This window comes from Rhinopithecus bieti, unplaced genomic scaffold (genome assembly GCF_001698545.2).
Source record: "Rhinopithecus bieti isolate Rb0 unplaced genomic scaffold, ASM169854v2 scaffold_35856, whole genome shotgun sequence".
NCBI lineage: Eukaryota > Metazoa > Chordata > Mammalia > Primates > Cercopithecidae > Rhinopithecus > Rhinopithecus bieti.
The window spans coordinates 548,076-562,796 of NW_016815820.1; the positions used below are offsets into that span (position 1 = coordinate 548,076).

Sequence of the window (14,721 nt, forward strand, 5' to 3'; positions counted from 1 at the left end):
GTAGAAAATACTTACTTTTCTATCTTACTCCATTGTAACATAGTAAAGTTACTATGAACATTTTGGTGACTCTGAATGAAAACTAGTAAAATACATATTAATAGATGCCATCATGCATTACAATTACTATTTTTTTGCTTTCAATTTTCACTCCCAAATTCTGAACATTTTTAAAGCAAAAAGTATACAAGTAAAAAATGTGGACAGAAGCCTTAGCTGTTTTTCCTCTTCTAAACAACTTTTCAGTGTCAATGACAGTATCTGTAACATTCCAAAGACTTCAGAAAAGAATACTGAGTTCAATTTCCTTCATAAATTATTAAACCTTCATGTTAAACCTTCATGGAAGGGAGGGTAGGCTTCAGTTTGATAAATGGAAGAAAACTCATTTCAGAGATTAGAATCAGTGTTAACAAAATTAAGTAATTTCATTTTCAGGTCCAGATCTAGAACATAAAAACCTCAATTTGGACTACAAAATTTCTGTCTTGCTACATAAAAAATAACAAAAGCTCCAGATCAGACTTTACATTTTACTTACAATCTTCTGATAATATGGCTACTAGTGCCTTCTCTGGCAAACACTGAAATTAAACCCTCACTGAAAGGTACTCACCCTAGGCAGTTAGTTACAATCACATGCTTTCCTCATCACTGTAGTTGTTTAGGATTAACCAAGCAACTGCTTAGTGCAAAAAACCAAAACAATAATCTCAAACAATTGCAAAATACAAACACACACGGTGGGAGGGTGTACCAATGAATCCATGAAACAGTATCAAAGTCGATTTGACTTTAGCTGAAGAGTTTCTCAGATCCAGAGGTAGCAATCTACAAAGTTGGAAATGCCTGTAAAAGCACTAGCCCTAGTAAAACACCTTGGTGAAGGTTACACACCATTACAAATAAATGGTCGATGATTTTGCATCACAGATGCATCCTTCACTTGAAACTGAGCTTCGCAAGTGCTGCTTGTTCACGTATCACTCATCATGAAAAGAAGAAAAAAGTACAGTAGTAGAATCTACCACCAAATTAATACCAATTAAGATTTAATTGTGCAGATACGCACAATTAAAAGCCCAGGACTAATCAGGATGGGTCAGAAAACAGTAGGTCACAAACTTTAGAATGCCTAAGAGGAGCCATTTTAAAAAATGCAGATACTGGGACCCTTCCCCAAGACTGTTGAATCAGACTCCCTGGGAAGGGGAGTTCAAGGGATTGAAGTACAGAAATCTGCATTCAAAACAAATTCCACAGGTCAAATACAGCTATCTAGGGACTACTTTTAACACTAAGGTAAAGTCACCATTTTGACTGTTAAATACCTACAGATGCCTCGGCAACTGTCATTTTAATAAATGGTTGCTTCCTTTCCTTATTTTGGTATTGATCTCTATTCCAAAGAAAAAACAAGGACCCAATCCAGCTGAAATGGCTTCTTCCATTTAATGCAAGTATGGCCAAGAAAAATTTCCAGATGTAATAGGAATGCAAAAATATGTTAAAATATCAGACTATAGTGATAGTGAATCCTTTTCAGCATATAATGGGTTTGCCCATCCCTGCAGGTTTAGCACTAACAGCCAACAGTACAAGAATATGCAGATGACCCGGAAACGATATCAACAGCTTCCCCAGCTTTATTACACAATAATTCCACTTATTTAGATGAGACCATGTGCTTTGTTTTTGGTCAACACTACCAACATTTTCCCTGCAGATATGAATCTGAAATGCCAGTAACTGATTTGAAATCCTTCAATCTAGAATGAAGTGCAATTTGTCATTAAGGCATTAAATAATTTAGTAACAAACACTGAAAGTTAAAATTAGTGAAAAGTACTAAAACTGAAAGCAAAGCAGATTATGGCTGAGATGACATAAAACCTAAATTGCTATTCTGAGGGCCTCATCATTGCAGTCATAAACCCATCACATACAATGCAATCTGGCAACAAATTACCTCGGGAAAGAAAACAGTTTCTCTAAAATGTGTGTTCAAAGCCAAGGGCTCAGAGATACAAGGCTGCTCCAACTGCTAAGCAGTGCAATGGAAAACATTTTTCTCTTGAATTCAAAATACACAAATATCCTATTGCATATCAGCTGAATCGCCGTAATGTTTTGGTTTTTTTTTACCTTCCTTAGGATTTTGAGCGTTATTCCTAACACCTTTGCAAAGTTTAGACTGAAAGGTTAGAGTTAGGTAGTTAAAAAAAAATTTTTTTTTAAGTTCTTCGCTGTAACAAAGGAAGCCTACAAAAGATGGTCAAGATAAGCAGTTCCTTAGTCTCCTACTGTGACAAATGGTGGGTGGGTGTTGGGGGGGGGGGAAGCCTACATGTTAAAACAAAACAAAAAACCCACCTCTTAAAAACAATAAATTCTACTCTAAGAATGTTTCATACTACTTTGGAATCAGGTAGCACCCCAACACAACTTGAGCCAAACTTACTCTTTCTTAAGGTACTAAAAGAAGTCATCTAGCACCAACTTGCTTTCTTACACTGCAAAAAAGAAATTTTTTTACCTTCACCAAAGCCTACGTTTAAAAAGAGTAAGGAAACAGTTTTCTAAAGAAGCATGCATTACCTGAACGATTCCTTCATACTTTGATTAGCAATTGTTTTAAAATTAGCATGTTAGATTATAACCGCAAAGTAAAATTAAATTCTGTATCTATTCTCCAGGTAAGACCTAAAGTAAACATTACACTGCATGATCAAAATACTTAAAATGTTACAGTATGCGCAGAGAAACAGTTTCACAGGATTGTGGAAAGCTAACTACAAAGATTAGTTTCCTCAGTTGCCAAGACTTTGGGTGAGCCTTTTTAAGTCTCACCAGTGAAACTGGGATTATAATATTTACCTTTACTCACAGGGCTAAGGGCATCAAATGAGTTTGATGTTTTAGCAAAAACCTTCACAGCTGCCTCTATAAGGGACTTACTAGAATACTCTTAACGAACAATATTTGTAAATCATCACGGTAACCCCTAACAAGTAAACTACTGCTTTTACATTTCTATCTCCCCGTATAAGCATCTTGCTGTAATTATTGAAATAAAATACCGCCACGATTTTTACCATGAATCCTAGTCAGAAATTTCAGTCTAAATACGACGTTCAACCCAAACTACAGACGAATGTGCCCTTCTCCCTATTTCACAATGAGGTGAAACCTCGCAGCCGCTAGATTTAATAAGATGCTGCTATCCTTCTTTCCCGCGTTTCCCCGCCTCATCAAGGTGCTTTTCAATTCTGCCAAGGGTTCTCCTGGACCCCCTTGATACTAGAACAACAAAACCAAATCACCCCCACCCCCGGGTCCGGACACCATCCTCCCTCCTGGGCCATCCTCCCTCCTGGCTCCCTGGGTACCGGATCAGACGCTCGACCCCGGTGCGGCCCTGGACCCACATTGCGCCGCGGCCCGGCGGGCCACAGCCCGCGCCCGCTCCCCTCCCCCACGGAGCCCGGCCTCAGGCCCAAGGCCCGCGGGACTTACGCTCTCGTGGTCCCACCGCACGTTGCTGCGCTTCTCGTCCGGGGCTAGGTTTCGGTCCCGGCCCATTAACTCATCCAACAACTGCGCGGCCGAAATCATGGTGCTTCCTTCGGGCGGCTGTTCCCACCAGCCCAGGCACCCGCCAACGAAAACACGGGCGACACCGTCGCCAATCTCCTCGGCCCGCTCTCAGGCCGAAAACCCTCCTATACACAGGAGCCGACAAGACAAAATGGCCGCCGCGCGGACGCCTTCCCAGCATGCCGTGCGCCTGCGGGACACGCCCAGGCCCGGGCGGAGAAGGCGGGCTCGGCTTCCGCCGTCCGGGGGTGGGGCCCGCGGAGGCCGGGTCCGGACTCCGCCCCTGCCTAGAGGCTGTGGGGCCAGGTAACCTCTGCCCGCGCACTTCCCCGAGTGCCCAGTTTTCCCGAGCTTCTTAACAGTGAGAAATTGGAACCTGGGTCTTGAAGCCTGGACACCGCTTCAAAATGGAGAAGACAGTGTCTCCTTTAGTCCACGTGGTGCACATGGTGCCTCATGCAGCGTGGGAAACTGAAGATTCCGGCTTCCGACTCCGTTTTCCTAGGCGCTGAGCTCGCGCCTCTTGCACCTGGCTTTGTCCTCCCACCCTGAGTCTCCTGATTAACAGGATGGGAAATCGAGGCAAGAAGAGACAAGGCGGCTTCTAAAATATGGGGATTCAGTCCTACATCAAATTCCTCCCGGTGCGGAATTTTTAAAAAAGATATTGATCCGGTAGGCCAGGTGCGGTGGCTCACGCCTGTAATCCCAGCACTTTGGAAGGCCGAAGCGGGCGGATCACCAGAGGTCGGGAGTTCAAGATCAGCCTGACCAACATGGAGAAACCCCGTCTCTACTAAAAATACAAAATTAGCTTGGTGTGGTGGCGCATCCCTGTAATCCCAACTACTCAGGAGGCTGAGGCAGGAGAATCGCTTGAACCCGGGAGGCGGAGGTTGCAGTGAGCCAAGATCGCACCATTGCACTTCAGCCTGGGCAACAAGAGCAAAACTCCATCTCAAAAAAAATATATATATATATACACACACACATACATATATAGATAGATCCATTTGTTCAACAAACGGTATGTGCCAGGCACTGTGCTTGAAGCTAAACTTAGAACCTTTCAGACAGTCCATGCTCCCGCAGACTTGTGCATTGGCGAGGGAGATAATCGCTAAAGAAAGTCACAAATATATCAACATAAATTGGGATAATGCTCTAGCACAGTTAAGGGTATGGTCTCTAAAGCCAGATTGCCTGGGTTCGTAATCCCAGCTCTGCTGCTCTGTGCCTGTTTCCTTTTCTTTAAAATGGAGTTTACAATAGTCCTCCCCGGGCCCCCAGCCACGATACTATTGTGAAGATTAAATGAGTTGATACAATGTAAGGCACTACACATTGATAACAACAAGTCCAACACTTTTTTTTTTTTGGACTGGGTCTGGCTGTGTCCCCCACGCTGGAGTGCAGTCTCTACCTCCTGGGCTCAGGTGACCCTCTTGCCTCAACCTCCCCAGTAGCTGGAACTACAGTTTCTCCTGCCTCAGCCTCCTGAGTAGCTGGGATTACAGGCACCCACCACCACGCCCAGCTAATTTTTGTACTTTTAGTAGAGACGGAGTTTCACCATGTTGGCCAGGCTGATCTCGAACTCCTGACCTCAGGTGATCTACCTGCTTCGGCCTCCCAAAGTGCTGGGATTACAGGGGTGAGCCACCAGGTGGGGTCGGAGCCTTTTTTAAGATAAGAAATTAGAGGCTAGACATGGTGACTCACGCCATAACCGCAGTACTTTAGGGAGGCAGAGGCAGGGAGATAGCTTGAGCCCAGGAGTTTGAGACATGCCTGGGCAACATAACAAGACTCCATTCTCCACAAAAGGAAAAAAAAAAAAAAAAAAAGACCAAAAAAAAAAAAAAAAAAAAAAAAAAAAAAAAAAAAAAAAAAAAAAACCAAACATAGGAATATAGAGTATGTTTAACGTTGGGGATATTCCAGTAGAGAGGTAGAAAATAAAAGGAGATAGTTAATGACTTAAAATCTTAAAAAGGTAACGGGTTAGGCTCCAGGGCATATTTGAAACCTCTGGCCTTTGATAGGAGAAAGTATCTTCTCCACTGAAACAAGAAAGAAGAAAATCAATTTACAGATATAGCAGTGAGATGAGGCAGTTCTCAGCTGTTGGTTTCAGTTTTCCCAATGAAGCATTTATTGAGGGCTCTCCACTGTTACTACCACCAAAAAAAAAAAAAAAAAAAAAAAGGCCAGGCTTACTGGCTCACACCTGTAATCCCAGCACTTTGGGAGGCAGAGGCAGGCAGATCACAAGATCAGGAGATCAAGGCCATCCTGGCTAACACGGTGAAACCCCGTCTCTACTAAAAATACAACAAATTAGCCGGGCAACAAATTAGCCAGGCCTATAGTCCCAGCTACTCCAGAGGCTGAGGCAGGAGAATGGTATGAACCTGGGAGGCGAAGCTTGCAGTGAGCCAAGACTGCACCACTGCACTCCAGCCTGGGTGACAGAGCGAGACTCCATCCAAAAAAAAAAAAAGTGAACCACAAACAAACAGGACTGCACACATCATGAACCACAAACACACAACCGGATTGCAAAATTACAGCTCCTGCCCATCACAAGTTCTTAATCTAATTATCTCATTCTTTCCACAAACTATAATGGTGCATGTGTTCTGTTCTGAACCTGGGTTACTGGCTGGGAATACAAAGACGGATGTATAAAACCGAGTTCTCCGGGAGCTCCCGACCTATGGGAGACAAAAACATCACAACTACAATTTGGTCTTGAAATGAAACTACTTGGGCCAGCCGTGGTGGCTCACACCTGTAATCTCAGCTCTTCGGGAGGCCGAGGCAGGCGGATTGCTTGAGCCCAGGAGTTTGAGACCAGCCTGGGCAACATAATGAAATCCTGCCTCTGCAAAAAATACAAAAAATTAGCTGGGTGTGGTGGTGCATGCCTGTAGTCCCAGCTACTCACGAGGCTGAGGTGAGAGGATCACTTGAGCACAGTAAGTCAAGGCTGCAGTGAGGCGTGGTTGCACCACTGCACTCCAGCCTGGGCAATAGAGTGACACCCTGTCTCAAAAAGAAAGTATTAAATGCCTTTGAATCACAGAGGTGAGAGCTCCTGGCCCTGTCATACACCAGGTAAGTCTTACTCTACAACTCTCTTTTTCCTAGAGTCTGAGGACAATCCACATTTCAGTGTGCGTTATCACTACAGATAATGAATTCCTTCATTCATCCTCCATTAATGCAGTGAGCCCTAGTGTGATCTGTAGCAGATTATCTGCTGTGTCTCGGGATCCAGAGGTAAAAGTAGTCTTTATTAACAAATCACAAAGCCCATTTCACAGATAATTTTGATGGACTACAGGAGTTGGCTATTTCCTAATGATGGAATGGGAAATGACTTAATCTTACCAACCAGTGATGTCCAGACCCCATTCCATACCTGTTACCAATAGAAAATGTTATGGGCTTCGGGCACGGTGGCTCACGCCTGTAATCTACCACTTTGGGAGGCCGAGGCAGGTGGATCAGGAGTTCGAGACCAGCCTGGTCAACATAGTGAAACCCTTCTCTACTCAATATACAAAAAATTAGCCAGATGTGATGGCAGGTGCCTATGCTCCCAGCTACTTGGGGGGCTGAGGCAGGAGAATTGCTTGAACCCGGGAGGCAGAGGTTGCAGTGAGCTGAGACCACACTATTGCACTCCAGCCTGGGTGACAGAGTGAGACTCCATCTCAAAAAAAAAAGAAAAAGAAAATGTTATGGGCTAAATTGTGTTCCTGTCACCTCCAAATTCATACGTTGAGGCCTAATTCCTGAAACCTCCGAATGTGTCTGTATTGGGAGATCATGCATTTGAAGATGACAATTAAGTTAAAACAAGGCTGTTAGGTTGGGCCATAATCCTATCAGACTGGTGTCCTTATACGAGGAAATCTGGACACACACAGAGGCACCAGGGATACACTTGCACAGAGAAAAAGCTATGTGAGGACATGGTAAGAAGGTGGTCATTTACAAGCCAAAGACAGAGGCTTCCAAAGAAACCAAACCTGCCAACACCCAGATTGTAAACTCCTAGCCTCCAGAAAATAAAAATCTCTTTTGTTTAAGCATCTAGTCTGTGGTATTTTTGTTATGATAGCCCTATAAGCTAATATAGAAAGGAAGCTGCAGTTACTACAGGTCTTCTGACTGCTTCCCAGCCTCCCAGCCTCCAGTGTGGGCCCCTTGACCCCATCCTCCATCTATCTTGCTGCCTCAGTCACCTTTCTTTTTTTTTGAGATGGAGTTTCGCTCTGTTGCCCAGGCAGGAGTACAGTGGCACGATCTCAGCTCACTGCAACGTCTGCCTTCCAGGTCAAAGCAATTCTCCTGCCTCACCCTCCCGAGTAGCTGGGACTACAGGCTCACACCGCCGTGCCCAGCTGTTTTTTGTTTTTTGGGTTTTTTTTTTTGTATTTTAGTGGAGACGGGGTTTCGCCATGTTGCCCAGGCTGCTCTCGAACTCCTGAGGTCAGGCAATCCACCCACCTCGGCCTCCCAAAGTGCAGGGATTGCAGGCATGAGACACCACGCCCGGCCATCAGTCACCTTTCTAAATGTAAATCTAGTTGTGTCTCACCCCTGCTCAAAAGCCTCCAACAGGCCAGGTGCAGCGGCTCACATCTCAGCAGTTTGGGAGGCCGAGGCTGATAGATTGCTTGAGCTCAAGAGCTTGAGACCAGCCTGGGTGACGTGGTGAAACCCCATCTCTACTGAAAATACAAAAATTAGCTGGGCGTGGTGGCACGCGCCTCTAGTCCCAGCTACTCAGGAGGCTAAGGTGGGAGGATTGCTGGAGTCCCAGGAGGCAGAGGCTGCAGTGAGCCAAGATGGAACCACTGCATCCCAGCCTGGGTGACAGAGTGAGACCCTGTCTCAAAGCAAAACAAAACAAAAATGCCTCCAACCTTGGAGGCGATGACTCCCCATCATCTCCACCCTAAGGTTCAACCACCACAAGGTGGTCCATGCTCTGACCTGCTTCTCCAACTTCATCTGTTACTGCTTCCAGTACTTGGAAGACCCTTGCTTTTTGCATTTCACCACCTACGTTGCTTCAGGCATGGAAAGCTCTTCCACTCCAGCAGCAAGCAACACCTTTCTTTCAGAGACAGGGTCTCACTCCTGCCTCAGCCTCCTGAGCAGCCGGGGTTACAGATATGAGCCCTTACTCATCTTTCAGCTCACAGCCCCAGTTTCAGCAGCTCCACAATGCCACCCTGGACCCTGGCCCTCCACCTGCTACACACTGATCACCTTCTTCTTTGTGCCATCATTTTACCTGAAGCATCCTTGCACATTTTTGGGTTTGTCACACAATATTGCAAATATCAATTTCTTCCCTTAGAATGAAAGGTTTTGTTGTTGTTGTTGTTGTTTGTTTGTTTATATTTGTTTTTTAGGTCAGGTGCCAGACTGGGTGAAAGAACAAGACCCTGTCTCAAAAAAAGAAAAAAGAGGCAGGACCTTTTGGGTGTGATTAGGTCATGAAGGCAGAGACCTCAGGAATGGGATTAGTGCCATTCATAAATGAGGTCCGAGAGAGCTCCCTTGCCCCTTCTGCTATGCCATGTGAGGAAAAAATGAGAAACTGGCAGTCTGCAACCCAAAAGAGGGCCTTCAACAGAACCTGACCCTGCTGGTACCATGATCTCGGAATTTCAGCTTCCAGAATTGCGAGAAAATGTTTTCAGTTGCTTATAAGTCACTCAGGTTGTGGTATTTTGTTATAGCACCCCAAACGGACTAAGAAAGTCTGGTGGCTACCTGTATCACTTCACTGCACCTTTCCTCTTCAATGGCACCAGCAAGGTTGTGATGGTTAAACCCATTTTATACGTTTCAGCCCTTTCTTTCTTGCCCTTTCTGCAGCATTTGACCCTGTGGATCACTCCCTTGTCTCCAAACCCTCCCACTCCTTTGCTTTTCCTCCTGCTAGTCTATTAATAGCTGCTCCTCTTTAGTCTCATTTCAGAATTTCTTCTCTTCTGTCCATCATTAAAATGTTGACTATAGATGCTCCTCAACTTACAAAGGGGTTAGATCCCAATATGTCCATCATAGCCTGAAAATGCATTTAATGCACCTAGCCTACAGATACAGTTTGGCTCTGTGTCTCCACCCAAATCTCATCTCAAATTGTAATCTCTATGTGTCCAGGGAGGAACCTGATAGGAGGTGATTGGATAATGGGGGCAGCTCCCCCATACTGTTCTTGTGATAGTGAGTGAGTTCTCAGGACATCTGATGGTTTAAAAGCATGGCACTTCCCCTTCGCCCTGTCGCTCTCTCTCCTGCCACCTTGTGAATGTGTACGGCACCTTGTGCCATAATTGTACGTTTCCTGAGGCCTCCCCTGCCATGTGGAACTGTAAGCCAATTAAACCTCCTCACTTTATAAATTACCCAGTCTCGGGTAGTTCTTTTTTTTTTTTTTTAAACAAAGTCTTGCTCTGTCACCCAGGTTGGAGTGCAGTGGCACAATCTAGGCTCACTACAACCTCCGCCTCCCAGGTTCAAGTGATTCTTGTGCCTCAGCCTCCCAAGTAGCTGGGATTATGGGCTTGTACCACCACACCTGCCTAATTTTTGTATTTTTTAGTAGAGACAGAGTTTCTCCATGTTGGCCAGGCTGGTCTCGAACTTCTGGCCTCAAGTGATCCACCTGCCTTGGTTTCCCAAACTGCTGGGGTTATAGGCATGAGCCACTGTGCTTGGCCTTAGGTAGTTCCTGAGAGCAGTGTGAAAACAGACTAATATACCTACCAAACATCATAACTTAGCCTAGCCTTAAATGTGCTGAGAACACTTACATTAGCCTACAGTTGGGCAAAATCATCTAACACAAAACCTATTTTATAATAACATGTTGAATATCTCATGTAATTTATTAAATACTGTACTGAAAATGAAAAACAGAATTGGTTACATGAAGTAAGGTTTCTACTTACTTTTGCACTTTTGTGTATCACTTTTGCACTGTTGTAAAGTAAAAGAATCCTAACTGCAACCATCATAAGTTGGGAACCATTTGTATTCTTCCGTCTTTGGCTGTCTTCTTTTTAAAAATTATTTATTTACGGGCGCGGTGGCTCAAGCCTGTAATCCCAGCACTTTGGGAAGCCGAGACGGGCGGATCACGAGGTCAGGAGATGGAGACCATCCTGGCTAACACAGTGAAACCCCGTCTCTACTAAAAAATACAAAAAAAAACTAGCCGGGCGAGGTGGCGGGCGCCTGTAGTCCCAGCTACTCCGGAGGCTGAGGCAGGAGAATAGCGTGAACCCGGGAGGCGGAGCTTGCAGTCAGCTGAGATCCGGCCACTGCACTCCAGCCTGGGCGACAGAGCAAGACTCCGTCTCAAAAAAAGAAAAAAAAATTATTTATTTACTTACTTATTTTAAGACAGGGTCTCACTGTCAGGGTTTCACTGTGTTGTCCAGGCTAGTCTGGTACTCCTGGGCTCAAGGGATCCTCCTGTCTCAGCATCTTGAGTAGCTGGGATAACAGGAACAAACCACCATTCCTGGCTGTCTTCAGCAGTCCTTTTTGTTTTTTTTTTGAGACAGTCTTACTCTGTTGCCTAGACTGGAGTGTAGTGGCACGATCTCGCCTCACTGCAACCTCCACCTCCCAGATTCAAGTGATTATCCTGCCTCAGCCTCCTGAGTAGCTGGGAATACAGGCGTGCACCACCACACCCGGCTACTTTTTGTATTTTCAGTAGAGACAGGGTTTCGCTGTGTTGGCCAGACTAGTCTTGAACTCCTGACCTCAGATGATCCACCCTCCTCCGCCTCTCAAAGTGCTGGGATTATAGGTGTGAGCCACCGCCGGTAGCAGTCTTCTCTCAGCACTCACACAGACTCCCTTGGGGCTATCTCATCTATTCCCATGACTTCAGTTAGCACCCTTTGCTGACTGCCAAAATACAAATCACCAGCCCAGATCTCCTTCCTAAATGCAATATCCATTCACATAACTGTTTACTGGTTTACTGAACATTTAAATGAAAATCAGAAAAGAAAGCACAGGCTCAGAAGTTGAACTTGAGTTCAAAGCTTTGCTCCATCACAAACTACCATGTATAGCATTGGGCAAGTTTGTTTGTTTGTTTTTGAGAAGGAGTCTCACTCTGTTGCCCAGGCTGGAGTGCAATGGCATGATCTCGGCTCACTGAAACCTCCGCCTCCTGGGTTCAAGTGATTCCCCTGCCTCAGCACCTGAGTAGCTGAGATTACAGGCACCCGCTGCCAGGCCCAGCTAATTTTTGTAATTTTAGTAGAGACGGGATTTCGCCATGTTGGCCATGCTGGTCTCAAACTCCTGACCTCAGGTGATCTGCCCGCCTCAGCCTCCCAAAATGCTGTGATTACAGGTGTGAGCCACCACGCCTGGCCAGCACTGGGGCAAGTTAATTACCTCGCTGAGCCTCAGATAATAATGATGGTCCTGTTTTACAGAGGGGTTGTTGTGAGGATTAAATGAGATAATCCATGTATAGCAGTTCCTGCAGTGCTTGGCAATGAGTTGATAGTAGCAGATAGTAACGAGTAGTAGTAATTAAAAGGTCCTCGGAAAGCTCAAGTCAACAGATTCAAAAGTGAATTCACGACCAAACCTCAAACCTTCTCAACATCCTTTGTCTCAAATCTCAAACATCACACCACCATCTAATCAGCCAGAAACCCGAACATTATCCTTGTTTCTTGACCACCACTGCCCTCCCATTCTGCCAGGTTAAGTTTCCCTAACCTAAACCTTGTTGTAACCCACCTATGATCCAATGAATGTTTAAGACGTCCAGGCTTTGCACATATCCATTCATTCAATCCATACAACAATCCTGCAAGGTGGGTGCTACTATTATTCCTATTTCGCAGGTGCAGAATTTGAGGCACGGGAAAGATTATATGAGTGGCAAAGCTGGCATACAAACCCAGGCAGTCAGGCGTCTGTCTCCATGCTCACTACCATTATGCCGAATTGTTTCTATTGTAATGCATAGCACATTCTATTGTTCGCCTTGTCTCCCCTGATAAACTTTTCTTGGAAGTCACGGACTCTGATTCATTTGCAGCAGCATCCTCAGTGACTAGAACAGTGCCTGGCAAACAGTACATGCTTAATACAGTTCAGTGAGTTAGGTAGTTCCCTAGAGACAAGACAGAGTAGACATAAATGGAAGCAGTACTAGAACAGCCAGCAGGTTACATTCAGTTATATCCAGAATCAGAAGTTTTATTTGTGGATAAAAAAAAATTTTTTTTTAATTTGAAGATAATAAACAGAAGACTGAAATCAGAGTAAGTAGAGGTTGAGTTTAAGAAGATCTACTAATATTCATGGATACAGCAGTTATGTAGGGTACATGCTATAATCCTTTTAAGGAAGGGACATTTGACAAACTCTCATAAAGAGAACTCATAGTCTTTGGGGCGCAGTCACGAACAATTTTTTAAACTGCATTAATAAGAAAAAACAACAACAACCAACAAAAAAAAAAAAAAAAAAAAAAAAAAACAGGCCAGGCGCGGTGGCTCCTACCTGTAATTCCAGCACTTTGGGAGGCCGAGGCTGATGGATCACATGAGGTCAGGAGCTCGAGACCAATCTGGCCAACATGGTGAAACCCCATCTCTATTAAAAATACAAAAATTAGCCGAGCATGGTGGCACAGGCCTGTAATCCCAGCTGCTCGGGAGGCTGAGGCAGGAGAATCGCATGAACCTGGACGTAGAGGTTGCAGTGAGCCGAGATCGCGCCACTGCACTCCAGCCTGGGCAACAGAGTGAGACTCTGTCTCAGAAACAAACAAACAAAAACAACGAGCCACTACCTACTCCCATGTCACTCAAATTGTGTTGAAGCACTCCATTTCAGTGCCATGCACATCACTTTCAGATGGAGGATCATGCTGGACGTTAGAAGTAAAGTTTAAATTGTGGGAACAAATGAAAATGTAAGCTCAAGCAGGGTTACAATTTGCCATGGGGGTCCATTTCAGTGTGCAGTCAGTTTATATTCAGCACCACCTGGAGTGCACTGCATACTGTGTAAATTACTGTATCATACTAAACAAACAGACATTGGTTTTTCTTAAACTGTAGCAAGAAAAATGCTTGCTGTGCAGATCCTAGCAGTCCCAAGAGACGGAAATGAAAACTCCATGCCTAAATTTATCCCTTCCTATTTCATCTCTCCCTGTTCAGGCCTTCCTCCCTTCCTCCCCAGGGCTATTTCCTTAATCCTGACCCCATCTGCAAAGTTCCATCCTGTGCCACATCGGAGGATCTCTTTGGGGCACCTGGGCTCAGCAAAACAATATTTCCTTTTTCTCCCACTGGGTATAAAACAGTGCCAACGGAGGCTCTGAGCCTCATTAGATAGATCGGGCAAGATGTCAAGCAAAATGCTGTTTACATGTACACCACAGCTCTTCCCAGAGCACTTGGAATCAGGACCAGGACACCTCCAAAGCCTCTTTAATGTTTTTCCTTTCTTTTCTCCTTATATGGCCTTCATGAAGAGTAACTAATTACAATCTGTAAGCAGTAATTACAGTTCATAAACTGTGAGCACAATATAAATATTTTTCCTGAAAGCCAGGTTAGAAGAAATCCTGTCTAAAATGAGATGTAAAACAACAACAGTTGAATTACAGATTCTAACTGAATTGTCCCCAAGCACTGTCAAAAAGAAGGGTGTAATCTATCTCTGTAATAATGGGCGTATTATAGTAGGATCGTTTTCAGCCCATTTCCCCATCCTGCTGGGCAAGATACGGAAAAGGAGCCAACCAAACGGGGGGAAAATAAACAACAAAAAACCCCCAAATCCCAACAAAAAGAACCCACCAATTATTTTGGATGCCTGGTAAACAGCCTGCACCAGAGGATAAGGCTTTTCTGGCTCTCAACTATGCTTTTTTCTCTTTTCATGTGCCTTGTCCTCCTCCCTTGAAACTGCGGGGTGGGGAGGTCTAAAAATAGTCAATGAATCATGGCAGATAATATTGTGCAGTAGTTACATAAACAGCCAGCCTGGGCGCCGGATCCCCGGGTCGGAACGGAAAATATCTGGGTCAGGGTT

The 14,721-nt window shown here is 44.8% G+C and overlaps 1 protein-coding gene across 6 annotated transcripts in view; it reads right to left on the reverse strand.

The window, feature by feature from the left end:
• LUC7L3 (LUC7 like 3 pre-mRNA splicing factor) overlaps positions 1 to 3,804 on the reverse strand; it is a 28,084-nt gene extending 24,280 nt beyond the window's left edge. For 4 of the 6 annotated variants that reach the window (XM_017853957.1, XM_017853958.1, XM_017853956.1 and 1 more), the window contains exon 1: positions 3,517 to 3,804. In XM_017853957.1, coding sequence (XP_017709446.1) covers positions 3,517 to 3,615 — 99 coding nt within the window. In that variant the 5' untranslated portion in view covers positions 3,616 to 3,804. The remainder of the gene's footprint in view (positions 1 to 3,516) is intronic. The other 2 variants (XM_017853960.1, XM_017853959.1) reach the window with 1 other exon arrangement.
• Positions 3,805 to 14,721: the final 10,917 nt, after the last annotated feature.